Source organism: Cyanistes caeruleus, chromosome 10 (assembly GCF_971803275.1).
Source record: "Cyanistes caeruleus chromosome 10, bCyaCae1.hap1.1, whole genome shotgun sequence".
NCBI classification, from domain to species: Eukaryota; Metazoa; Chordata; class Aves; order Passeriformes; family Paridae; genus Cyanistes; species Cyanistes caeruleus.
In genome coordinates this window covers 24,177,637-24,202,782 of record NC_141710.1, presented here as the reverse complement: position 1 = coordinate 24,202,782, position 25,146 = coordinate 24,177,637, and the positions used below count along the sequence as shown (strand labels likewise).

At 49.7% G+C, this 25,146-nt stretch overlaps 1 protein-coding gene across 2 annotated transcripts; it reads left to right on the top strand.

Annotated features, from left to right (window-relative positions):
- The first annotated feature begins 52 nt into the window (after positions 1-52).
- Positions 53-25,146, top strand: GMPS (guanosine monophosphate synthase). 2 transcript variants are annotated; one of them, XM_086843877.1, is made up of 17 exons: positions 4,787-6,518; positions 6,957-7,204; positions 7,419-7,778; positions 11,121-11,235; positions 12,333-12,430; positions 13,348-13,451; positions 14,158-14,351; positions 14,575-14,740; positions 16,215-16,366; positions 16,727-16,900; positions 17,639-17,744; positions 18,237-18,352; positions 19,156-19,281; positions 20,109-20,224; positions 21,509-21,639; positions 23,236-23,408; positions 24,601-25,146. In XM_086843877.1, exons 4-17 carry the CDS (start codon positions 11,230-11,232, stop codon positions 24,700-24,702), a joined length of 1,764 nt encoding a protein of 587 aa, XP_086700003.1. In that variant the 5' UTR covers positions 4,787-6,518; positions 6,957-7,204; positions 7,419-7,778; positions 11,121-11,229; the 3' UTR covers positions 24,703-25,146. The 2 variants fall into 2 exon arrangements, with proteins under 2 accessions (XP_086700002.1, XP_086700003.1); XM_086843876.1 differs by lacking the exons at positions 4,787-6,518; positions 6,957-7,204 and adding an exon at positions 53-1,558 and having other exon boundaries at positions 7,597-7,778.

Below are 25,146 nucleotides of genomic sequence, written 5' to 3'. Positions count from 1 at the left end.
GGTGCACTGCCAGTGACGTCATGAATAGCACCGCCCCCTGACCCTGATTGACGGGACAGGGGCACCGGGAACCCGAACCGGGAACCGGAATCGGAATCGGGATCAGGATCGGGATCGGGATCGGGATCGGGATCAGGATCGGGATCAGGATCGGGATCAGGGATCAGGATCGGGATCGGGATCGGGATCAGGGATCGGGATCGGGATCAGGATCGGGATCAGGATCGGGATCGGGATCAGGATCGGCATCAGGATCGGGATCAGGATCGGGATCGGGATCGGGATCAGGGATCAGGATCGGGATCAGGATCGGGATCGGGATCGGCATCAGGATCGGGATCAGGATCGGGATCGGGATCGGGATCAGGGATCAGGATCGGGATCAGGATCGGGATCAGGGATCAGGATCGGGATCAGGATCGGGATCAGGGATCAGGATCGGGATCGGGATCAGGATCGGGATCGGGATCGGGATCAGGGATCGGGATCAGGATCGGGATCAGGGATCAGGATCGGGATCAGGGATCAGGATCGGGACCAGGCGTTGGGATCACTGGAGCATCTCGGTGCCCAGGAAAGGTTGAGGGAGCTGGGGCGGTTCAGCCCCGAGAGGAGCCCCCAGCCCTGGCTGTCCCTGGCTGCAGGGAGGGTCAGAGCATGGCCCAGGCTCTGCTCCAGTGGCACCAGAGCCACGGGCAACAATCGATCCCAGGAAGTTCCACCTCTAGAGGAGGAAGATGTTTCCTGTGAGCACTGGAACAGACACCAGGGAGGATGTGGAGTCTCCTCCCTGGGACACAATCCTGTGCCTCGTGCTCTGAGATGACTCTGCCTGAATGCCAGTGTAAACAGAAATGCAAAAGAATGACACATCCATAAAAAAAACCAGACCAGAAACCCGGATTGTGAAAAAAACACTACATTTCCATCAGCCTCAGGACAGAACTGTTTGGATTCTGACAGCAGAACCAGACGCTGGTGTGTGATTTCATCTTAACCAGAATTCCTTCATTGCCGTGTTTAACCCGATGTTCAGGGAAAGGGATCAGAACCGCCCCGGCACCGCTCCCGGAGGGTTCCACGGATGCAGTCACGTTCTCCGACGGGGAGTTCAGCGGGCAGGCACAGCACGGTTCCCGGTGGATGGAAGGTGTCCCTGCCCATGGCAGGGGGTGCGACGGGCTGGGCTTTAAGGGCGCTCCCAGCGCAAAGCAGCCAGTGATCCCGTGATCCCATAGGATGCTGACGCACAGAACCGCACTCGCTGCAAAGCTCTGCTTGTTTTTACCCTGATAACAGAGCCGAGTGAGCCGGCGGAGCCCCCCGGCGCTGCCGGGCCTGCCCCCGGCTGTCCGGAGCTGTCCCCGCCGTGTCCCCGCCGTGTCCCCGCAGCCGTGCCGCCCCTGACCCCGCCGCCGCTCCTCCCCTTCCGCCGGAGCGGCCGTGCCGGGCGGCTCCTCCTCCCGCGGGCGGCATTAGCTCATCGGCCGCGGCTCCTCGCGGCCCTTTCTTCGCGCTGCCCGCCGCCCCCATGGCCCTGTGCAACGGGGACACCAAGGTCAGTGCTGGGCCCGCGGCCCGGCCCGGCCCGGCCCGCCCGGCCGTGTGGCGGGGCCCGCGGCCCGGGAGGGGAGCGGGGGGAACGGGAGGAACGGGGGCCGCAGCGCCGGCTGCTCGCAGAGCGCTAATTCATTAATGAACTGATTGATTGCCCGAGCGGGGATGTTCCGCGGCGCTGTGCCCCGCTGTGTCCCCGCTCGCAGCCGGGCCGGGGTTCGGTTCGCCCGGAGCTCCGGCCCCGGCCCGGGGTGTCCGTGTGGCTCGGGCTCGGGAGCTCCGAGCTCCGATAATGCAACTTCGCAGCGAGCCCTGCAGCCTGCCTCAGCGGGCTGCAAGACTTGTTGTGCTTTCTTTAGCTAGTTCGCAAAAAATCCCTGGCTCTGGGGGGGTTGGAGGGCTCGGTTTTTTTGAGTGCTCAGTTTTTTTGGGTGCTCGGTTTTTTTGGAGTGCTCGGTTTTTTTGGAGTGCTCAGTTTTTTTGGAGTGCTCAGTTTTTTTGGAGTGCTCAATTTTTTGGAGTGCTCAGTTTTTTGGAGTGCTCGGTTTTTTTGGGTGCTCAGTTTTTTTGGGTGCTCAGTTTTTGAGTGCTCAGTTTTTTTTGAGTGCTCGGTTTTTTTGGGTGCTCAGTTTTTTTGGAGTGCTCAATTTATTTGGGTGCTCAGTTTTTTTTGAGTGCTCGGTTTTTTTGGGTGCTCGGTTTTTTTGGGTGCTCGGTTTTTTTGGGTGCTCAGTTTTTTTTGGGTGCTCAGTTTTTTTTGGAGTGCTCAGTTTTTTTTGGAGTGCTCAGTTTTTTTTGGAGTGCTCAGTTTTTTTTGGGTGCTCAGTTTTTTTTGGGTGCTCAGTTTTTTTTGGGTGCTCAGTTTTTTTGAGTGCTCGGTTTTTTTGGGTGCTCAGTTTTGGAGTGCTCACTTGGTCCCTGTGTGTTTTCTGCCTCGCTTTTCCTTGGCCGTGTTCACAACCTCCTCTCCCGGCCGGCTAATCCCGGCTGTTCCTCTCCTCCCTTGTTCTCGGCTCTTTATCTAGCTGTGTCTCTGAAGGGCTTTTGGAGTGCTCGGTAGGTTTTCTGTCAGGTTTTTCCCTGGCTGTCAGGTTTTTCCCAGCCTCCTTTCCACCCGGGGCTGCTCTGGGGGCTCCAGTTCTCCCAGCCAGTGCTGGATGTGGGGCTCCCGGCTCATCCTGCACTAATGACAGCAATTTCTGCAGGGTCCCAGCAGCCCATGGACACCTGCATGACACCCATGTCTGTTAAAGCTCCCCTGGAATAATGATCTGGGGGGTTCTGGTTGTGTTGCTGAGGATGGCCTGAGTTTAAGGGAGCTGCTTTCCTGTTATACTTGGAAATCTGAGTGAGCGTTCTTAGACCTGCTTAATTTTAATACCACAGGGAAACAGTTAAACTCTTGTAAAACCTGTGCTGGCTTGAAAGTGCAAGATCAAGGCTCCTGGTTTAGGCCTGTCCTGAGTTACTGGTGTGGGTGAGAGCTCAGGGCTGAGGGCTCGGACAGAGGAGCTGCTGCTGCTTCCCAGTACTCCAGAATGGGACTGGTCTGTGTGGAAATGTGGTTTATGAATTACACTAATGACCAACCTGCGACCATGTGGGCGTGTGAAATGCTGAGAATTCCCCTGATTCTGCACAAGTGGGCTGTTAGGAACTTGCACACTCAGTTTCAGGCACTAGGCAGGGATGTGAGGAGCAGGATCTGTGGTGACCTTGGCTGGTAGCCCAAGCCTGCTTCCAGTTCTCCTACCTCAGCTCACTAGAGCACTCGGAATTGCTTGGTTTGGACACCAGAAGAACAGCAGTGATGGAAGGTTTTTGTTCTGCAGTGTTAGGTGGGGGAACGAGGCTGACCCTCGGTGTGGCAGCACAGTTGGGGTCGCCACACGGCTCAGGTGGCACACAGGACCTTGGTGCCGTGGCTCGGGTCCGTGGTCCTCAGGGTGACTTGGTGCTGGAATTGGCTGAACAGAGACTGTCTTCTCTCAGTGTACACAGGGTTTCAGTCCTGTTTTTAGTCCTGCTCTGGGGACAGCAGCACAGTGCTTCTGTCCCCATACCTGGACAGCCTGGGACAGGTGTCAGAGCAGCTTCCACAGATTTTTGTGTGAGCACACCAGAAGACAAGGACCTCTAGTTCTGGCTGTTCTGAGGGGACAAAGAGCTTTCACTGGAGGCTGTGCAGTCCCCAGCAGGATGAGGTGCTGGCTCCATAAGCCCTATCCATCCCTGCAGGAACTGGGCTGTCTGGTGTCCTCTTTTAATCTCTGCTGGCACGGCCGTGGTGTGCAGAGCTCAGCTGCCATGCTGGCTGCACATGAACAGCATCTGCTCCTCTTTGGATTTCATCAAATGAAGTTTCCCTCGGTAATTTGGGTTTAAAACCCCTAGCCTTGGAACTGTGCCTTTCAATAAGTAGAACTAGATGCTGTGATGACTTTTCTGCCTTTTTTCCTTTTCTCTTTTTGCCTGTGATTTATGTTGGGCTGTCTTAGTCCTGAACCCCGTTGCAGTTCCACTTGTCTGGTTAGTTCAGAGGAGTCTGGGTTGCTGTCCTGCTTCTGCTGGGGTTTGAGGGTGGTGCAGGTTCAGGACACAGACCTGCTCACTCTGCTTTAAAGTGCTTCTCAAGCTACTCCTGGTGTAACTTCAGGCTCTGTTTTCATGCTCCTGTCTCCCCTACAGCCCCCATTAACCACCCCTGCCTGCCCAAAACATCTTGGGGTAGGGCACTGGAAACCAGATTTATTTATTAATAAATCCAGGGATAGCTGCCTGTCTGTCAGTCCAGCTGACACCAACAGTAACTTCTGTTCAGTCTTCTTTGAGACAGGGCTGCAGAGCTCTGTCCCTAAATGACAAAACCTACTGCTCTGAAACAACTGAAGACTTCAAATAAAAAACCAGCACTGCAAGGAATAGTGTTTTCTCCAGGATGGGCTCAGGAAAGAATAAGGATGTTGGTCTGTCTCACAAGAACTGCTAATTTAGAAATTGCCAGGTGAAAATGCCCAGAATCACTCTAAAAGTGATTCCCTCCCATGCACTGGAGGGGAGGACAGGTCTGGTGACTCTGCCTCACCTGGGGTGTGAAGGGGTCTGTGCTGCTAAACTCTGCTCTCTTCCAACATGTGCACTTCTTGTTGTGTAACCCAGCACTAAAAGTCATCAAGAGCTCCCCACCAGGCAACTTGGCTGCCAGCTGAAGGACAAAAATTAAATATCTGATTTTAACCTGGATTTAGGCTTTTGAGGGATTTGGCACGATTTCCCACCCGACCCCCCCCTTAGGTCCTTTAATTAAGATAAAACCTCTTCCAGCTGGTGTGAAGTTTGGAAGTTGCCAGTGTGTTTGTGGGGAGGTTGTGTCCCAGCAGGATGCTGCTCTCCAGAATCACCTGTGGCTGCTCTGGGCTGAATTCCTGCCCCAGGTGGAAATGCTGGAGCAGCAGTGATGGGAGCAGAGGCGAGCTCTGGGTTGGAGGTTCTGCTGCCTGGTCCAGACAAGCAGAACAACTCCAACCTGCCATCACTGAAACCTGAAATGGAGCTCCAAGATGCTTGGAGGCATCATTTGCCAAAGTGAAACCCTTCCCAGTTTGCCCTTCACCAAGCTGCATTGGCAAAGAATCAGGGGAAGAACAACCTAAGAGAAGTAAATTCTGTAGGCAGCAAATTTTTGGTGTTAGAGCATGGTTGCTGATTCTTCCTTGGAGATGCTCTGATAAGGACACTTCCATGGAATAGCTGCCTCTTCTCACAATTTTTTTTAATGAAGAAACTTGGCCTGGTGTTTTTTAGCACTCTTTCAGATTTAGCCAAAGTTGGCCAAGCAGCTCAGACATGAGGGGCTCAGAGGGAGCCACTGCTTTGTTCTGACATGCAGTCTGCTCAAATGCTGCTCTCAAAATGTGTTGGTTTTTTTTTTTCCCCTAATCATTTAGCAGCGACATTTGTTCTCAATTTCCCCTTTTTATTCTCTCCAGGAGGTAATGTCAAGTGAAGTTCAGCATATGAGGCAGCGTGACGGGGAAAAAAACATTTTTTTGTTTGATTTTTGTGCTGTTTTGCCTGAGAAAAAGGCCAAGGCTCTCCATTCCCATGGGCTGTGCTGGGGTTCATGTGGAACTGGAAAAAGATGGAGAGGCTGCAGATGGTGATCAGGGCATACGAGCTCCTGCTTGTGCAAAGCTGTGCCATCATTAGCTCATTAGCATTTTTCTTCCCTAATTTCTGCCCTGTTTGGTTTGGGGGATGGGGATCTTGTCTCTTCTTGGGGTGGGTGTTCTGTGCCGGTGTCCAGCGCCTTTATCTTGCCACTGCCTCAACTGGTCCTTATAATCTTCAAGATTTCTTTTCATTTTGAAGCTTCTTGGCTGGTCTTTATAATTTTTATCATAAATTAGCATAGCTAATTAGCAAAGCCTCGCACATGTTAGCTGTTAAAGAGATCTGGCTCAGTCAGTGGGCTGTCAGAGTAAAGCCAGAGGAGGTTCAGGCTGGGTATCAAGAGACATTTCCTGACAGAAAGGTTTGTAAAGCTTCCTGGGGTAGTGGTGGGCTCACCATCCCTGAGAGGGCTCCCAAAATGTGCAGAAGCTGCACTGGAGGGCACGGTCTGGTGGTGACCACAGGGGTGGGGTTGGCTGGACAGCTGGACTTGGGACGCTGGCAGAGGCGTTTTCCAGCCTCGTGTCTCAGCAGCTCTGTGGGATCTCTGTGGTGAGTCTGAGTGTCTCCGTGGGATCTCTGTGGTGGGTGATTCCATGGGATTGCCAACCTGGGTGATTCCATGGGATTTCTGTCATGGGTGATTCTGTGGGATTGCCAACCTGGGCGATGATGGTTCTGTGGGATTGCCAAGCTGGGTGATGATGGTTCCATGGGATTTCTGTCATGGGTGATTCCATGGGATTGCTGAGCTGGGTGATGATGGTTCCATGGGATTGCCGAGCTGGGTGATGATGGTTCCATGGGATTGCTGACCTGGGCGATGATGGTTCCATGGGATTGCTGGCATGGGTGATTCCGTGGGATTTCTGTCGTGGGTGATGATGGTTCCATGGGATTGCCGAGCTGGGTGATGATGGTTCCCTGGGATTGCCGAGCTGGGTGATGATGGTTCCGTGGGATTGCTGAGCTGGGTGATGATGGTTCCATGGGATTGCCGAGCTGGGTGATGATGGTTCCATGGGATTGCTGACCTGGGTGATGATGGTTCCATGGGATTGCCGCGCTGGGTGATGATGGTTCCATGGGATTGCCGAGCTGGGTGATGATGGTTCCATGGGATTGCCGAGCTGGGTGATGATGGTTCCATGGGATTGCTGAGCTGGGTGATGATGGTTCCATGGGATTGCTGAGCTGGGTGATGGTGGTTCCATGGGATTGCCGAGCTGGGTGATGATGGTTCCATGGGATTTCTGTCATGGGTGATTCCATGGGATTGCTGAGCTGGGTGATGATGGTTCCATGGGATTGCCGAGCTGGGTGATGATGGTTCCATGGGATTGCTGAGCTGGGTGATGATGGTTCCATGGGATTTCTGTCATGGGTGATTCCATGGGATTGCTGAGCTGGGTGATGATGGTTCCATGGGATTGCTGACCTGGGCGATGATGGTTCCATGGGATTGCTGACCTGGGTGATGATGGTTCCATGGGATTGCTGGCATGGGTGATTCCGTGGGATTTCTGTCGTGGGTGATGATGGTTCCATGGGATTGCTGACCTGGGCGATGATGGTTCCCTGGGATTGCCGAGCTGGGTGATGATGGTTCCGTGGGATTGCTGAGCTGGGTGATGATGGTTCTGTGGGATTGCTGACCTGGGTGATGATGGTTCCATGGGATTGCCGAGCTGGGTGATGATGGTTCCATGGGATTGCCGAGCTGGGTGATGATGGTTCCATGGGATTGCTGAGCTGGGTGATGATGGTTCCATGGGATTGCTGACCTGGGTGATGATGGTTCCATGGGATTGCCGAGCTGGGTGATGATGGTTCCATGGGATTGCTGACCTGGGTTGCTGTTGGCAGCCCGAGAACGCCGGGGCAGAGCTCAAGGATGGGCAGCACCACTACGAGGGCGCGGTGGTGATCCTGGACGCGGGCGCGCAGTACGGCAAGGTGATCGACCGGCGCGTGCGCGAGCTCTTCGTGCAGTCCGAGATCTTCCCGCTGGAGACGCCGGCCTTCGCCATCCGCGAGCAGGGATTCCGGTACGTCCTCCCGCCTCCTTCCTCCCCTGGTCCCGCTGTGATGCCTGGAGTTTGAGCTGTTTATTTCCCAGCTTCTGCACTGCCTTGGTGTGTAACTGAACTTCTCACAGTGTCAGCAAGTTCTCCTCGCAGCTCAGTCAGACACAACAATCCTTTCCAGCCCCAGATGCAGCTTTGGGCCAAAAGGTGTAAACATCAGCAAACTGGGAGGATGGGACTTCATCACCTGAAGCTGTAATTGGACGTTTAACCCCAATGTGTAAATGGACCAAAACCTATAAAAGTGTGAAACCTCGTGACTGGGTGTCCCTCCTGGGGCCATCCCACCTAGAGCCACGGCCAGGCTCCTGCACTGCCCAAGGTGGATTTTTTGAAGGCCTTTTAATAAATCCCTACTTTATTCCTTTAACTCTGTGCCAGGAGCCTCTCCAGGCATCAGCCTCGTGGCTTCTCCTGGGCAGTGGCTCCAATGCCAGTGCTGTCCCTGATTCCACCTGAGCTCTGCTGGGGACCTGTGGTGTCCATTTGTCTCTTGATACCTTTTTGTCCATTTGTTTCTTAATGTCATTTTAATGATTTAAATTACAAAGCATAATTCAAAAGGCTGCATTTTAAATATCTGCCAATACGTAGATGATTTTGACGTTTTATCTGTTGAATTTTTTGTGGGTTTCTAAATTTATTTCTTTTTTTACTTAATTTTCTTTTTTTTAAATTAAACTAACTTGGATACTGAAGATATTGTGCCAGATGTTTCTGGGAAGCAGCTAAAAAACCCCTAATTGACACTGCCACTCCTTGTCTGCAGCAAAGAAAGGTCTCACAATTACTTAGTACTTTGTACATTAATTTTTCATGTTTTGTTAGGCTTTTTAGGATATATATCTCTTCTGTGTGGGGAGAATAAATGCCCTGAAGTCTACAAAGCACCAAAGATTTGTACTCACTTGTCAGTTTGGTACAAATCCAGAAACACGGTGCACTTGGGATTTTGGTTGTGCTCTGCAATAGATAAGACAGTGCTGCAGAAGTGCATTTTTCCATTTCATGACAATTATAGAAGCAGTAAAGAGTTTATGTGCTGATGCAGGTTTGCAGCGGGAAGAACTTCAGAACAGTTGAAAGTTCTTCAGAGCACTGGGATTAGACCTGTAGGACTTGTCACTGCAAATAGCTGCTCTTTAAAGTGTGCCAGAGCCTCTTCATCCAGGTCACTTCTCAAGGCTGGGGTGGTGGTTTCAGGTCACCCAGGCTGGTCAATAATTCTGTGTGTCCACAAAATCTGTTTGTGTGCAGTGTCTGTCAGTCAACAAACCCAGCAGATCCACCCCTGTGGTCACTGTGAAAATGAGGTTGTGGTTTTGTTTAATTGTATTTCTGTGTTTAAAAAGCTGGCTCCTCAATGCTCAGAGCCCTCTCTAGTGATGAGTGTCACCTAAGTGTGGCATGAACTTATTTCCCACAATATCCCAGCTCTGGATTTCCTCTGGGCTCTGGCAGGAGTCCTGACCTCGGGGCATTCATGCACACATTTTCCCCTGGGTGTTTTTATGTGCTTCCTGAGGTGCAGAGGAGCTTTCCAGAGCTGGGTCAGGTTGTCTGGGGAGGGGTTTAGGGTAAACCAGGGAAAGGAATATTCCTAGCAGCACAGACAAGTGTGCAGGACATGACACAGTGCTGCAGGAGAGCTTGCAAAGTCTGCATCCTGAGCTGGCTCTGACTCCTGCACGGCTGAGATGTGAGTCCTTCTCTCAGCCCCTCAACTCATTTTTTTATTTTTTTACTCATACTTGGGCACATTGCAAACCTCTCTGCATTATGTCAAGTTTCAGTTGGCATGGAAAAAACCCAGGTGTTCAACACTCCACTTTTTGGAACAGTGTAGAACTATTTTGACTTCTCCTAAGACTGTTCAATCTACAGGTGTGGCTGTATTCCTTCAGTTCCTTCCTAGAACCCAGAGGAACAGCTGGAGCCAGGGGAATTTTGGGTTGGGTATCAGGGAAAGGTTCTTCCCCAGAGGGTGCTGGGCTCTGGATAACCTCTCCAGGGAATGAGCACGGCCCCAGGGCTGCCAGAGCTCCAGGAGCGTGGTCTGTGGTTCTGATTAATATTAAATAGTGTTCTGTACATCTGGCACTGGAGCAAATGCCTCTGTGCATGGAGTTATTTGGAGCTGTAGCACCAGCAGCCATGGAGGGAGAGAGTGCAGGCTCTTTATGTGAGTTTGAGTTGAGGAAATGCACCGTGCCTCCAGGCTGACCAGCAGTGCCTGTGCAAGAGCAGCAGGGAGGAGCTCTCAGGATGGTTCAGTGTAAAACTACACCCACGTCAGCTGTGCTGCTTCCAGAGCTGGCCTGGAGATCCCAGCAGGCAGGGAAACAAATGTGCCTCTTGCAGCTCCATCCCTCCAGCTCCTCCCTCCTGGCCTGGAGGGGCTGCAGTGACCTTGGTGCCTGGGCTTGGTCCTGCAGCCTTGTTTCTGTTGGTGGCACGGGCAGGAGTGGGCAGCACAGTGCCTGTCCCTGCTGCTCAGAACCAGAAAAACTCTCTTTTGTCAGTACTTGCATGGAACTAATGCTGGGAGAATTATTGGATACATTTAATCCTGCTTATGCAACTTCTGTCTCGTTTGGTTTTGCATTTCTGGCTCGGGAGAAGTTTGATGTTCTCTGTGAAACAAACAGTTCCGAGTCCAAGGTCTGGTACAGCCCTGCTCAATCCCGGGCTGAGGCCAAAAGTGTTGCCCAACTGATGCTTCTGCAGTTCATGGTCTTGTAAAGCATGGTTTGCAAGAGCTCTCTCTTCCCCTTTGAGATGGTTTAATTTTCTTTTATTAACTCCAAACCCTACGTGATCGCATGTATTGTACTTGTAATTCTCAACTTGTTGCTAATGCCATCTCTGCATAACCAGAATGGATTAAGGGGCATTTTTTTCAGCAGATTCAGGAGTTAGGGAGTGGATTTTTTGAATGCAGTTCTCCTCCAGATGTCACAGACTTCATAAATTGCGTGTATGTATATATATATATAAATATATATATATATATTGGTGCTGATACTCTACATTTATCCCAGCCACCCTACTTCTCTTGTAGCTGATGGTTGGCTATGAGGAATTTAAAATACAGACACTTGTTATGATGGCTTATATTTGACTTAATTTAATCTGGGGAAATCCCTCCCTGAAAACCTGCTGGGTTTGACAGCAAAAATCAAGCTACATGTTAGAAAGTATCAGTCCTGAGAGTGGTATGAGACAGCACCAATGCTTAAAGTAAATAGATTTGGAAGTAACCAGTGTGTTTGTGTTAATGATTTCTTCATGTTCTGTCTGCAGAGCCATCATCATCTCTGGAGGACCAAACTCTGTGTATGCAGAAGATGCTCCGTGGTTCGACCCAGCCATATTCACAATAGGAAAACCCGTGCTTGGGATCTGCTATGGGATGCAGGTGCTGTTGGGAGCTAGCACAGAGTCCCTGGGCTTGGGAAACATCTCCAGGAGCCAGTCCAGCCATTCCATCTGCTTGTCCACAGCCACCTTCCAGGCGCTGTTTCTGCCTGAGCTGCAGGGGCCGTGCTGGAGCTGCGTTCCAAACACGGGCAGTGCCACGGGAGCACGCAGCTGATGGACTGAGCTTGCTGTGCTCCTCTCCCGGCTCTGCCTCCTCCTGCAGTGGCCTTAAAATGAAGGAGGGCAGGTTTGGGCTGGAGATTAGGGAGATGTTCTTCCCTGGCAGGGTGGGCAGTGCCTGGCACAGGTGCCCAGAGCAGCTGTGGCTGCTCCTGGATCCCTGGCACTGCCCAAGGCCAGGCTGGACACTGGGACTTGGATCTACCTGGGATAGTGGGAGGTGTCCCTGCTCCTGGGAGGGGTGGGATGGGAAGAGCTTTAAGGTCTTTCCAACCCAAGCCAGTCTGGGATCTGTTGCATAAATGGTTTTTCTTTGCTGCAGTGCTGTGAATGGAGCTCCACACTCCCTGTTTTTGTCAGAGTAAATACGACCTGTCAGTCACTCATTAATTCTGCCCAGCTGGTACTGAAAAGGGCACCTCTCCTGGAAACAAGTGGAGCAGTGTCCCAGGCTTGGGCTGTTTCTAGTGTAGTTCTTAGGAGTGCTTAACACTCCCTCACAGAAAAAGAAATAACCTTTCCTTCCCTTTGGACTCGCTGGTGATCCTGTGGGGATCTGGTAGATCCCAGCTGAGCTGAACAAACTTCCAGGGAGACAAGGGCTGCTTGGCTTCTGCTCATGCACCTTGTTTTTCCCAGCCTTAGTCACAAAACCAAACTAAGGGAATAAATTCAGGTTTTTGCTGTGGCCTTGGATACTCAGTTTGCAGAGCAGCCATTTCTGAGGGAAGGAGCTGTGGAACAGACTTTATTTTGCAAATCTCTGCCTGGGGGGGTTCTGCTCCCTGAGTGTGGCAGTGGCTGGCAGAGGGGAGCGAGGATTAATCCTGCAGGGAATTCTTGCAGCTCTGGCACACAGCAGGAATGTGGTGAGGGGTGCAGGCTGTGAGGTGCTGTCTCTCTTTTGCCCTGCAGATGATGAACAAGGTGTTTGGAGGGACGGTGCACAAGAAGAGCGTTCGGGAGGATGGAGTGTTCAGCATTACCCTGGACAACACCTGCTCACTCTTCAGGTGCACACACATTCCCACTTGCCAAAGCAGTATCAGGCTGGGAAAGGCTGTCACATGAGGGGAAGGTTATTTTTTTAAAAAATAGTGAAATCAGCTGACAGTTTATAATAAAACTTTTACAAGTGTGGTCACAAATAAACAGGTTGCTCATTGAAACAAATACTTAGGGCTGGCTTTCAAATTGGCTTTATAAAGCAGGTGTATTTGCTGGGAATGTTGTATAAACCCCTTATTTCAGAGTCTTCATTGAGACACTGAGTGCACCATGACCTGAGAATATTTGAGTTAAGCTCTTGTCTCCTGCAGTGCACTGCTCTTGTATTTGTTGGTGCCTGTCCAGTTTGGAAAGGGCACAGAAAATCTAAACCCATTCCTCTTCTACCTTCCTTTAAAACTGGTTTATGATGTTTTATAAACCAGGATTAGGTTTCTTGATAATTTTATTGATGGCTTTCAAGTTCCTTGTAAAAAGCCTGACCATTTCCTCATCTCTGTGTTCCAGTTTTATTATCTTTCTTCTGTCCAAATTGTCCTGAAAACAATAGTTTTGAACAAGAAAAGTTCATTCTGTTGAAATAAAAAGACTGCCAGTGTCCTGATGGACTCCAGATGGCTCCCTGTGTCCAAGAGGGGACTTCAGTCCTGGGGTGTCTGTGAGGAGAGACCCACAAACCCTTCAGAATTAAGATAAGCTCCCTCTTGCAGGAGGGCTGTGTTGGACAGAGGCATCTCAGAGCTGCAGATGGCCCTTCCTGGGAGGGAAATCCTGCAGACATTTCAAATGTCCTGGTCTGTCGAGATGTGCTTTTGCTGGAATCCCTCAAGGCATCTCTTGGAAAGGCAGGGAATTGAAAGGTTAAAGGTAAAAGGTCTTTGTCCTTTCTTGAATTGATTCTAGTTTTTTAATCTTCATTTAGGGGCCTTCAGAAGGAAGAGCTTGTGCTCCTCACTCATGGAGATAGTGTTGATAAAGTTGCTGATGGATTCAAAGTGGTGGCACAGTCTGGGAACATCATAGCAGGTATTTATGTTACCCTGAATTTGTCTTCTGATAATGTTGGGTAAAGTAAAGAGTTATGGCAGACAGGAGCTAGAACCAAATGGGAACAGAGTAATAGCTCTTGTTATTTAATGGCCAAATAAATGAATTGTTTTTAACAATTTCTAGTGTGCATTTGTATGTTGAGCTGTTAGGGTAATAAAGAAACAGACGTTAAAAGGAATGGTCCTGATGTAAATGTGGTTGAAGTTACCATTATTTATATAGTTTATATTATTTTAAAGCATGCATGTGTTGCTTGTCTTAGAAATAAAGATAAATAAATAAAGATAAATATATAAGATAAAAAATAATAAAGATAAAAGATAAAGAAATAAATCCCTGTGCCCTTAAGGCAGGGGAGACACTGTGGTGTGCAGTGCCAGTGGGGTTTGGGTACTGTAACAGTACAAGTCAAGCACTGTTTAATTATTAAAGCTTTATTAACTTGTTATTGTATTTAATATTGCATGAATGTTCAACTGAGTAAGAATAATGTAGGTACTGAACAGCAGGGCTTTACCATCACACAGAGATGGACACAGGAAATGGTGGGACCTTAGAATTTGGGGTTTGAGAGCCACTGGAGTTACCAAATCCCAAAGAGCCACCTTGAGCCTCTTGCTTAACTTGGGTCTGCATTCACATCCAGCTCACTTATTTATTTTTGTTCTGTTGTGTATACCAGGCATAGCAAATGAGTCCAAAAAGCTCTATGGAGCACAGTTCCACCCTGAGGTGAGCCTGACAGTGAACGGGAAAATGATCCTGAAGAATTTCCTGTACGACATCGCGGGCTGCAGCGGCACCTTCACCGTGGAGAACAGAGAGCTCCAGTGCATCCAGGACATCAAAGAGAAAGTGGGCTCCTCAAAGGTGCTGGTGAGTTGAGCCAGAGCTGGACTAGCAGGAGCACTGGGCAGTGGCTGGGGTCGATTTGGGGCGTGGGGAATCGTCCCAGGCTCCGGGGACGCGGCACGGCCGGGGCAGCGCGCTGCTGGCTGGCTGCAGGTCAGCATCCCGCTCTCCCCCTGCAGCTGCTGGCTGTGAACACCTTCCCCAGGCACAGCTGACCCCGTGTGGGGCTTTTCCCCCCTCCTGGCAGGTGCTGCTCAGCGGGGGCGTGGACTCCACGGTGTGCACGGCGCTGCTGAACCGCGCCCTGAACCGCGAGCAGGTCATCGCCGTGCACATCGACAACGGCTTCATGCGCAAGAGGGAGAGCCAGGCCGTGGAGGAGGCCCTCAAAAAGCTGGGCATCCAAGTCAAAGGTACCACCTTTCTGCTCATATTCCTTGCAGCACTGCAGAGTTGTGCTGCTCTTCCCAAAATCTGCCCTTAGGGTTGGGTTTCATCGAGCTGCTGTTCCCAGCTGCTCGGACCGAGGCCGGGTCAGCGATGTGGAACCACCTGGACCTGTTCACAACATTTAAACCTGAAATGTTAGGCCTTGTTTGCTTGTTGGAGCATGCAGTGAGCTGCCCCATGTCTTTAGATGTTGGTGTTCTGCAGGTGGGGCACAGCAGAGCAGTGGATTTGTGTCCTGGTCACTTCTCTGCCGAGGGATCCTGTTCATCTGCTGCAGAACTCACTGAATTTCCATTTTCTCCACTATCTTAATTGACACTTTGGGCTTCATTTCTTATCCTGAGTCTCTTTCTTTGTCAACTGTGAGCTCATTTGGGTGATTGAATGCTACCACAGCCAAAATTATTTTCAAGGCATTTTTGCTTGCTTTGAAAGAGGTGCATTTTAATGGTTTTGGAGTGACTTTTTGACAAGAAGGTGTTGATTTGTCAAAGTTTGGACTCAGTGATCTGGGAGGTCTTTTCCAACCTTTATGATTCTGTGAAGGAGTTAACTGAGAGAGCAGAGAGTGCCCAGATGAGAAGGCTCAGAGGTTTTTTGTACCTGCAGTCTGAGGAGGTCAGAGAAGACCAAGTTGGTGGCAGCAGCAGGAGCTGCTGTGTGGCCTGGGGGCTGAATTAGTGGGCAGTGCCTGTTCTGGGGCTCTGTGCCCTGCCCAGAGCTGCTCCTGTGCTCTGCTGGGGCACTGTGGCCCTGGCTGAGCAGTGCTTCCCACTGCCACAGCACAGGCTGGGCTGCAGCATCCCCAGCTTCAGACAAAACGCATTCTTCTAAATATATTTATTTATTTTTAAAGTGGAAAATCCACATCTTATTCTTGCACTCTGTGGAGCAATAAATCTGGGCTCTGGCAGGCAGCCAGAGGAGCAAATTGAGGGAATCCCTGTGCTGCAAGTGCTCCTTCTGTAGGTCATGGAGTTGAGTGCTGGTGGAAGATGCCAGAGCCTCCCAGCTGATCTCTGGGTTGGGAGCCTCTCTAAATTAAGAGGCATAATACAGCACCAGTAAACAGTGCATCATTTAATTTTGGTTGCAGAAAGGCCTTGGGGAAATACTGTCCTGTAAGCTATTTAAAGCAAGTAAATTATAATCTAAGAGGGAAGCAAGAACTTCCACATTAGGCATGTGGCTGCCTAATCTCACAATATGGAAAAAGTAATAGGTTAATAAGAAAAATAAAAGGCTCTTGTTAAAATTAATTTTTGAGGTGTTGAGCAGCCCTATTCCATGCAGTTAATAGTCAAATGAAATTAGTTTTGGTTTGTTTTTTTTTTTTTAAAGCAGTAAAGTGAAACTTCTATTTTGTAACCAGCATGACAATCTTTATTGATTTTGTAAAAAAAAAATAGAAATAAAAATCCCTGTGATTTCCTGCAGTGGTGAATGCAGCCCATTCATTCTATAATGGCACAACAACTCTGCCCATCTCAGATGAGGACAGAACCCCACGTAAAAGAATTAGCAAGACCTTAAATATGACCACGAGTCCTGAAGAAAAGAGGAAAATTATCGGTGACACCTTTGTTAAGGTAATGTTTATTTGTTATTTGGTTGAATTTTTTTAATATTGTGATTCCTTTTATCTTTTACTGTTTAATCATTGGCATTGGTGCTTGTGTGAGCTGTGGGTGGCCCCAGAAGCCTTTGGTGACAGGGAGAATATTTAACAGGTGCTGATGCTCCAGGACTCTGGAGATACTTTTTCCATTTTCTGTTTAAAAAAGATGGGGTTACAGGAGTGTTTCAGCAGTGGGACAGTGGCATCATTGGTTTTTAGGGTAGAATTTGCTGGTTGTTTGTGCTTTTACAGCTCCCTGCCACAGGTCAGACAGTTCATTGTCAGCAGCCCCAGGAGTGCCACAGCTCTTCCTTTCTCTGCCCCCCTGCAGATTGCCAACGAGGTCATCGGGGAGATGAACCTGAAACCCGAGGAGGTTTTTCTTGCCCAGGGCACCCTCAGGCCTGACCTCATCGAGAGTGCCTCTCTGGTGGCCAGTGGCAAGGCTGAGGTGATCAAAACCCACCACAACGACACCGAGCTGATCCGCAAGCTGCGCGAGGAGGTGAAGGCTGCTGGCTGCCCCTGCCACTAACTGGATCCAGAATCTAAAACTCTCTTTTGCTGGTGTGACTGTCACTGATGGGGCCTTGCTGTGACAGGGCCCCCGGGAGTCTGTTGTAACTTGTAATTTATTGTATTTCTTTCTACCAAGGGTCTGTTTATCTGAAGTCCAGAAAAGCTTTTTAAGCACCTTTCTGTGCACAGCTCTTTTTTAATTAGCATGTGAAGCAAAGGTGGTGAGTGCCTGGTTTGGTTTTCTGGCACTGGAATGGTGAGATCTCTGGCTGTGTTGTGTTCTGAGAAAGAGCCAGCACAGGGCAGGGATCACCCAGCAATGTGGTGAGGTGCTCAGGTACCAGCTCCCACCACAGCAGAGAGCTGATGATCCCCATTTCCATCACTGATCCCTGCACAAAGGCTTTGGGGTTGGTTTGAGCTTCCAGCAGAGACAAGAGAGCTCTGAACCCATGCAGGCACAGGCAGCTTGGCCTTCCTGCTCTGCCAGAGCCACGGATTCTTCTGGCACAAACTCTTCTTCCTGCTCTCACCCAGCTCATCCTGCAGCTGTTCTACAAAGCCCACATTCACATGGAATTGCTTTCCAGTGTTTATGGAATCATTCACACACCTCACTGGTGCTGTGAGGTCAGGCCACTTTGAGTGCCAGAACCTAAACATTTGAGGCTTTTTGTTTGGATATGTGAACCAGAGTGTAAATTGCCTTCTTTTTCTCTTTTAGGGTAAAGTAATAGAACCACTTAAAGATTTTCACAAGGATGAAGTACGAGTGCTGGGAAGGGAGCTTGGTCTTCCTGAAGAGCTGGTTTCCAGGCATCCCTTCCCAGGTATGGAGCTGCTGGGTCACAGCACTGTTCCTCAGCAGATCCAGAATAACTGCGGTATAAAACTGATCTTTAAACACAGAAAAAATCCATTTGGGTTTTCACTTGAGCACAATCTTTCAGGAAAAGGTGACTTGAGAGCAGCTTGATAAATATACATAATGTTTTATAATTGAGCCTGTTTGGCTTTGATGGGAGAAAGGAGGAGCTCTCAGTGAGCTCTGCCTGAGCTGCCCCGTGGCTCTGACCTGGAATAATGGCCTGGCTCTGCCTTTCCAGGGGGCATTTGCTGTCTTGAAAGTGAATGCTCAACATTTCTAACACGAGCTCTCCACTAGAAAACAGCAAAATTGATGGCTGTGGGTTGGTTTCTTCATGTCTTAGATTCAGTGGCAGAATGCACAGTACTCAGTGACTGATTCCCTGTGCCCCACTTGAAGGTGAAAACAGCTCCCTGTTATTTGGTGTAATATTCTTTTCCACCTTGTTTTGCAGGTCCTGGGCTAGCAATCAGAGTGATCTGTGCTGAGGAGCCTTATGTGTGCAAAGACTTCCCAGAGACAAACAACATCCTGAAAATCGTGGCAGATTTTTCTGCGAGTGTGAAGAAGGTAAGGGAATTCTAAATTTTCATTCTGAGTGATGGTTCTGTAGTGACCCACGGTGAGGTTTAGTCTGCTGAAAGGTTAAAAGGACTAAGTTTGTGCTGCTTAAGGAATGCTGCTCAATTGAAGCTGTCCAGTGGAATTTTTTAGTGCTCTGACTGGTGCAAGTGTTGAACCGTTTCTGGAAAATGGAACTTTATTTACCTTTCAAATAAAACAGATTCTGTTGTAGTTAAACTTTGTGCAGATGAGATCACTTAGTGTCAGGAAAAGATCTTCCCTCCCTGAAAGAGGTGTAACATTCTATGTTTGCACACCCCAGAAACCTCTGGGTGTGTAAATGCAGGTGCAGGAGCTGGCCAGGTGCCCTGATCCAAAGCTGGCCTTTGTGGTGGCTGTCAGTCATTACAGGGGTCTGCTCTGAGGTGTGGGTTCAAAACAACTTCCAGAACCCTTTTGGTAACTCCTGAAGGGCAGGGATTTCTCTCTGCCTTTGCTTTAAAAGATCCAGAATTGTGGTGCCATAAAACTGAAAAGTGCAGCTTTGTGAAGAAGAAAATGAGCACAGGAAAAGAACTTCCCCTATGGCCTTGGAGGGCTCCAGCTTAAAATGCAGTGTAATCACAGGAAAGTGCTGTTGCTAATGTTTAATTGGCAGATGAGAGGTATCTTTTAAATAGTTCCAAGGGGTAAACGTAGACTAAGCAAACAGCTACTTAAATAACAATTTCATTTACACTGTGCAAGTTCTGTTTGAGGGCCTGGGAGCTTTATTTAATTCCAATTTATTGTTCTGCATCCTTGCCCAGCCTCACACGTTGCTGCAGAGGGTGAAGGCGTGCACGAGTGAGGAGGACCAGGAGAAGCTGATGCAGATCACAAGCCTACATTCACTGAATGCCTTCTTGCTCCCAATCAAGACTGTGGGAGTGCAGGTACAGGCTCCCTGCAGGGCTGTGTGTGAGGGGCAGGAAGATCTCTGCTGCTCCAGGGGGTGGGCACGGAGCTGGGCTCAGGGGGGAGCTGGGGGTGCCCTGGGTGGGTGCTGGGGTCCCTGAGCTCAGTGCCAGGGGACACTGGCCAGCCCAGGGGTGCTGGTCACTCAGCAGCAGCTGCTGCAGCCCCTGAGCTCTGCTCTCACCCTGCTGGCCCCACCCAGGCTGCACGGGGTGGAAATCCCATTTTGGCCGTGGTTGTTGCCCTTTCCAGCCCTTCAGTGATCTGTGCTGCTCCCTGCCCGTGGGAAGGAGAGCTGGATGTGTGCAGCAGCTGAGCTGAGCTGAGCTTCCCCTCCCTCCTGTGGGCACAGACACAGAGCAGGGGCAGAGCTGGCTCTGAGGGAACTGTGAGCAGGAACTCAGGAGGTTTCCTTGCTGAGCAGTCCTGGCTGTAAAGCACCTTTCTCTGCACTCTCAGTGTTGAATTCCTCCTGGTATTTTATTTCCAGCTGCCTAATGCTGCGTGTGGCTCTTTGCAGTCAGCTTTGGTTACTGTTTCAGGCTGCAGAGTCATCAAATTTCTGTGCTTTGTCACCAAAATGCCAACACTGGCCACTCTAGATGGGTCTTCCCAGTCTGAATATTTCCTGCTCCGTATTTTCTCGCCTCTCCAGTCTCTCCCTGGTGTCACCAGCTCGGTGTCTGCTGGATGCTGGCCCAGACTGTGTTTCTGTCACCTGCAGGATGGCCAGGGAGGAGCTGTGGGTGGCTGTGGCAGCACAGCTCACATTCAGTGGGGTTGTTGGTGTTTTGCTGTTCCCCAGGGTGACTGTCGCTCGTACAGCTACGTCTGTGGCATCTCCAGTAAAGATGCTCCACACTGGGAGTCCCTGATGTTCCTTGCCAGGCTCATACCACGCATGTGCCACAACATCAACAGGTGAGTACTGAGTTACCTGTGTTTTTAATTAGCTAATTCCCATATGGAAGTTCAGCAGCTGTGAACGTTTCCCTGTTTAATCTGGGGTGTGGTATTTCTATACATTGGACAGGTGTATCATGCAGAGGTCACAAATACACAATAAATCCAAATATGGATTGATTTCCAGCTTGAAAAGAAATTGCTGGCCTATATCTGTGGATTAGGCAGCATCCACTATAATTTATGCAAATCTCCTCTGCAAGGCTCCAGCCTGGTGCTGAGCTGTGATGTGCTGCAGTTTGGTCTGCCTTTGTGTCAGGAAGGGATTTGTGTGGGGCTGTCAGTTCTGATGGCACAGGGAGAGCTCCAGAGCTGGGCAGTTTGATCTTAATTGAGCTCTCTGAGGATACATTTTCTACCTACTCGAGTCCATAACTTTTCCAGCAGCTGAAGGTGCTTAGACATGAAATCAGCTCTGGAGAATTACACCCTCCTTGCCTGGCTGTGGGATTTCTGCCAAAACTGCTTATAGCAAAACTTAATTTTCTCACAGAAGTGACACTGACAGAGCTTTTACTCTGAAAGGTGAGACCTGGAATTGCAAGATACCTGTTTAAATTAAGTGCAGAGGGGACAAAAGGAGACATAAATCAGGATTGCCTGTGCAGTTCCAGAGTGTGTCACAAAATGAAAATAAAAGCCAGTTTCTGGTGTGAGAGCAGTGCTGATTTCTTTAAGCTCTGCTGGGTTTGAGGCTGCCCTCCCGAGCATCCCTCAGCTCTGGGAGCTCTGCTGTTCCAGGGACCTTAGGAGAGTGCTGGCATAGTTGGTCTCCTGCCCAGCTGTGCTCCCAGGCTTTGTACTCCAAACAAAAACCTGCAGAATAAACTGGCAGATGTGTGTGGTTTGGGTTTTAGACTCCTGGTTCATGTCAGACTCACACAGCTGCTGTGAGCACCTCGTGGTAAATCCATGCACGAGGCCACTCCGACTCTGCTTCTTGTTCTGCAGCCTCTGAAAGGAAGGAGTGAGAGCAGAAACATAAAGCTGATGTGGCTGCTTTGAATTCACAAGATGTTTTGTTGCAGATGTACTTCTGCAGGTTTATAAATTGCAATTAGTGCCCTGTGCTGAAAACCCTTTGTTAAAGATAAGGTGTAGCATTTAATGGGGGGGTTGGTGATGTCCTGTTAAAAATTGTAAGCAGAATAAACCATGGTGCAGTTTTCCAGCTCAGTGTTCTCCCTGTGGCCCTGAGCAGGGGGGTTTGAGGCACTCTGGTTTGTTGTGTGTGTGTTGCAGAGTGGTGTACGTGTTTGGCCCCCCTGTCAAGGAGCCCCCCACGGATGTCACCCCCACCTTCCTGACCACGGGAGTCCTCAGCACTTTACGTCAGGCGGACTTTGAGGCTCACACCATTCTCAGGGAGTCTGGTAGGTGCCCCACCTCATCCCAGGGGTCACACTCGTGTTTGCAGATCCCTGCAAGCCCAATGGGTGTCATCAGAGCGGTGCTGTCAAAATCTGCAAGCAAACAGCTCCAAAAAAGGGCTCAGCTACTGGGGTGCCAGTGAAAAGCTGTGGAAGCTGATAGCTAAAGGGCAGGAATTAATTTGAGGGGATTTTGGGGACTGACTTGCTTCCAACACATCATGAAGCTCAAAGCTGTGGTGCTGCACTGCAGACCTGTGCAAAAAGTCCTGTCAGGCCCCTCAGTCACCCAAATCCCTTCTCTTTGCTGGTCTCAGTGTTTATCTGAGGTGAAGAAACTTGACAGAGTTTTTAAACACTGTTGGTTTTGGGGAAAGCCCAGGTGCCAAGTTTCTCCTGGGGGTGATGCTCACAGCCTGGGGTGGTTTCAGATTTCCTAACTCCAGGTCAAAGCTGCAGCCCCAGCCCTGCAGAGCCAGGGAGTGTGGAGTCCCCTGGGTGGGCCACACGGGCAGAGCCTGGGCTAAATAGTTCTGGGGTTCAGCCTCTTTGGTTCTTTACTGAATTACCTTTGGAGATGTGATCTGTGTGGGAAGCACTGCATCAGCCCTGCCTGCATTTCACATAAATCAAATTACAGCAGATCCCTCTCTCTGAGGATCCATATTCAGTTTGCAGAGCTGTGTGAACAGAATTTGTACAGAATTAACCTCAAAAGGCTGAGATAACACTGTCAGCTGTGTTGGTAAAGCTGTAGCTGTGCCTCGCTAACTTTTGGTGACACTTGGCTTTGTGTGAATGAATTGCTCCTAAAAATAAGCCTGGAGTTGTGGTTTAGTGAAAAACCCTCCCTGTGCAGCAGCTCAGGCCAGGGCTGGCAGAGGCAGAGAGCCTGAGCAGGGTGAGCTCCACACACCTGGGTTTTGGAGCTTGAGCTCGTTGCAGCAGGGAAATTGGGGAGCTGTGCATTGCCTTTCAGGAGGAGATGTTGAAAAATCAGTGAAATGTGATTGTCTGGAGTTACCTGCCCACCACCAGCCAGGGCTACTGGAGAGCTTTCTCCTGGGTGTTTCAAAGGCTGTTCAAAGAACATTTCAGAGATTTATCTGGGAGCATCTCTTCATTTGGCTCGATTTGGGACTGATAAAACCCCATGGTTTTACGTTGTGTGGGGAGGAAAGTGGCTCTCCAGTCGACTCACAGTGAATTACAGGGATAACACAGATTAGCTGGGATTTTCCTGCGTGCCTGTAAACTCTGAGGATCATCTCAAGTGGCAATTTACAGAATCTCAGAATGGTTTGGGTCAAAAGGGACATTAGGGATCATCTATTCCACGCCCTGGGGATGCCTTCCACTCATCCCAGGCTGCTCCAAGCCCCATCCAGCCTGGCCTTGGACCCTTCCAGGGCTGGGGCAGCCACAGCTGCTCTGGGAACCTGTGTCCAGTGCCCTCCCTGCAGAGCTGCAGCACTGCTGGGAGCAGAGGGAGCAGATCCCATGGGATGCAGGAAGGGCTCCAGAGCTGGAAGCACGGGTGGGATCCTCAGCCTCGTCTGTGAGCCCAGCTGACGCCCTGTGTGCCCCTGTGTGCTGCAGGCTACGCTGGGAAGATCAGCCAGATGCCAATAATCCTGACCCCGCTGCATTTTGACCGGGACCCCCTCCAGAAGCAGCCCTCGTGCCAGAGGTCCGTGGTCATCAGGCCCTTCATCACCAGCGACTTCATGACGGGCATCGCCGCCACGCCGGGCAGCGAGGTGCCCGAGGAGGTGAGGGGCTGCACCCAGCCTGTTCCACCCAGCCTCTGCTCACTCCAGCTTCCCTCTCACCCTCCTGGCCTTCCTTTTGATTTTCTTGCTATTTTTTTTTTTTCCTCTGTTATAAATAATCATTAGAAAGAATATTTGTGGCGTTTTGGGGGGGGGAAAAAAAACCCTGACAAAAGGAGGGGCTGGCAGATGGGTGTGACAAGCTTGAAGGCTTTCCAGCAGAGCTGAGCCAAAACAGCACCAATTAAAGAGGAAATAATACCCCAGCCCTCCCTGGGATTTGGAATTAATTTTTGCATCGGTAATTGGAAATTTCTTGGCGTTAGGAATTGCCTTTGTCTGGCACTTGTGCTTTTTGCTGGAACTTGCAGTTTAACATCTCAGTGCCCTGTTTGCTCTTTAGGTCACTGAAAGGACTCGGGAGTCAGGGTCAAGCTTTTTAATTTATTATTTTTTTAATGGGAAACTTTATCTATGTCCAGTCAAGTACTTTGTCCCTCTGGGAATGCACTGTAGGAATAGGATTGACCTTTTATTTTAAACACACTTCAGGAGCATATGAGCATTCTTTAGTAACTGTGTATAATTATATATTGAAGTCCTCTACTTCAAGGCAGCCTGTGCATGAGAAAAACAATTCAGGTTGCCATGTGAACTATCCCGCTGTATAAAAAGAGGATTCATTTGACCTCAGTGTTTGTGTTTAAAAACAACCAAACACCACAAAACCCACCCCCAAACAAAAACCCTGCATTCTGCAGAATTAAAATGGTCATTTTATGGCTCAGTAGTAGTGTGGCAGCCAAATAGTAGAGGTTATAGAGACTAGTCATATTTATGGGGGAAATAACCATGTTCTTCTGTACAGAGCAATGCGCTGTTAATTTGTGCTTTCTCTATGAACAGCGTGTCATGTAAGTGATGTTGGGAACTCAGGGATTTTTAAGGAAGCTGAACTGCTTCTCCCCTGGAATATTCCTGCTAACATGGATTAATTGTGAGCTCTGGAAGATGATGGAAACCAGAGTTTTGTTCCAGCTGATTTTACTTTGTGCCTGGTAGCAGCAGGCTCCTCTCTGGTGTCCAGCACAACTGGTGTGAGCAGTTTGCCCTCAAGCTTTTCCAGGGTGATGTCCATCAGGTCTGTTGCACACACCTTTTTTTCTGATATTGTGCTTCCCCTCCACCACAGGTTGTGTTGAAAATGGTGGCAGAGATCAAGAAGATCCCTGGCATCTCTCGGGTGATGTACGACTTGACATCAAAGCCACCGGGAACTACGGAGTGGGAGTAATTAACTTTTCCCTATCCAAGTACTGTGTGCAGTCTAAACCATATCAGAAACCATTCCCAGTGTTGACATGCAGTACTGTGAAAGAGTGACTGGAGCTGCTACATCGCATCAGATTCCTCTCCTGGAGCAGAATCCTGCAGCTGAGAGCTGTGCTGGGGATGAGAGCGGCGTGGGGCTGAGGATTGTACGGGTAAATGACGGTGGCAGCGCTGCCGGGCCAGGCCCCTCTGCTTTGCCTTTGTCTTTCCAGTCCCCCCGTGTTCCCCGTGTTCTGTTACCTGTCATTTCGGTGTCTCTTTGTTTTTGTACACTGTGTAAAAAGAGACAGTTTATTTACTTCTTACCAAAAGCATTGTTACGGCCCAAACATGTAAGAGGAGTTAATTCTTTGTGACCAACCGCTTTGGGACGGATTTATTATAAATAAATATTTTGCCAAATGGA

What these genes read in the sequence shown, in the direction of transcription:
- GMPS (XM_086843876.1), top strand. Translation starts at nt 1,532, where the DNA reads ATGGCCCTGTGCAACGGGGACACCAAG. An exon ending in GCTGGGCATCCAAGTCAAAG is followed by an intron (nt 14,741 to 16,214) that starts GTACCACCTTTC and finishes GATTTCCTGCAG; the next exon opens with TGGTGAATGCAGCCCATTCA. An exon ending in ATGTGCCACAACATCAACAG is followed by an intron (nt 20,225 to 21,508) that starts GTGAGTACTGAG and finishes TGTGTGTTGCAG; the next exon opens with AGTGGTGTACGTGTTTGGCC.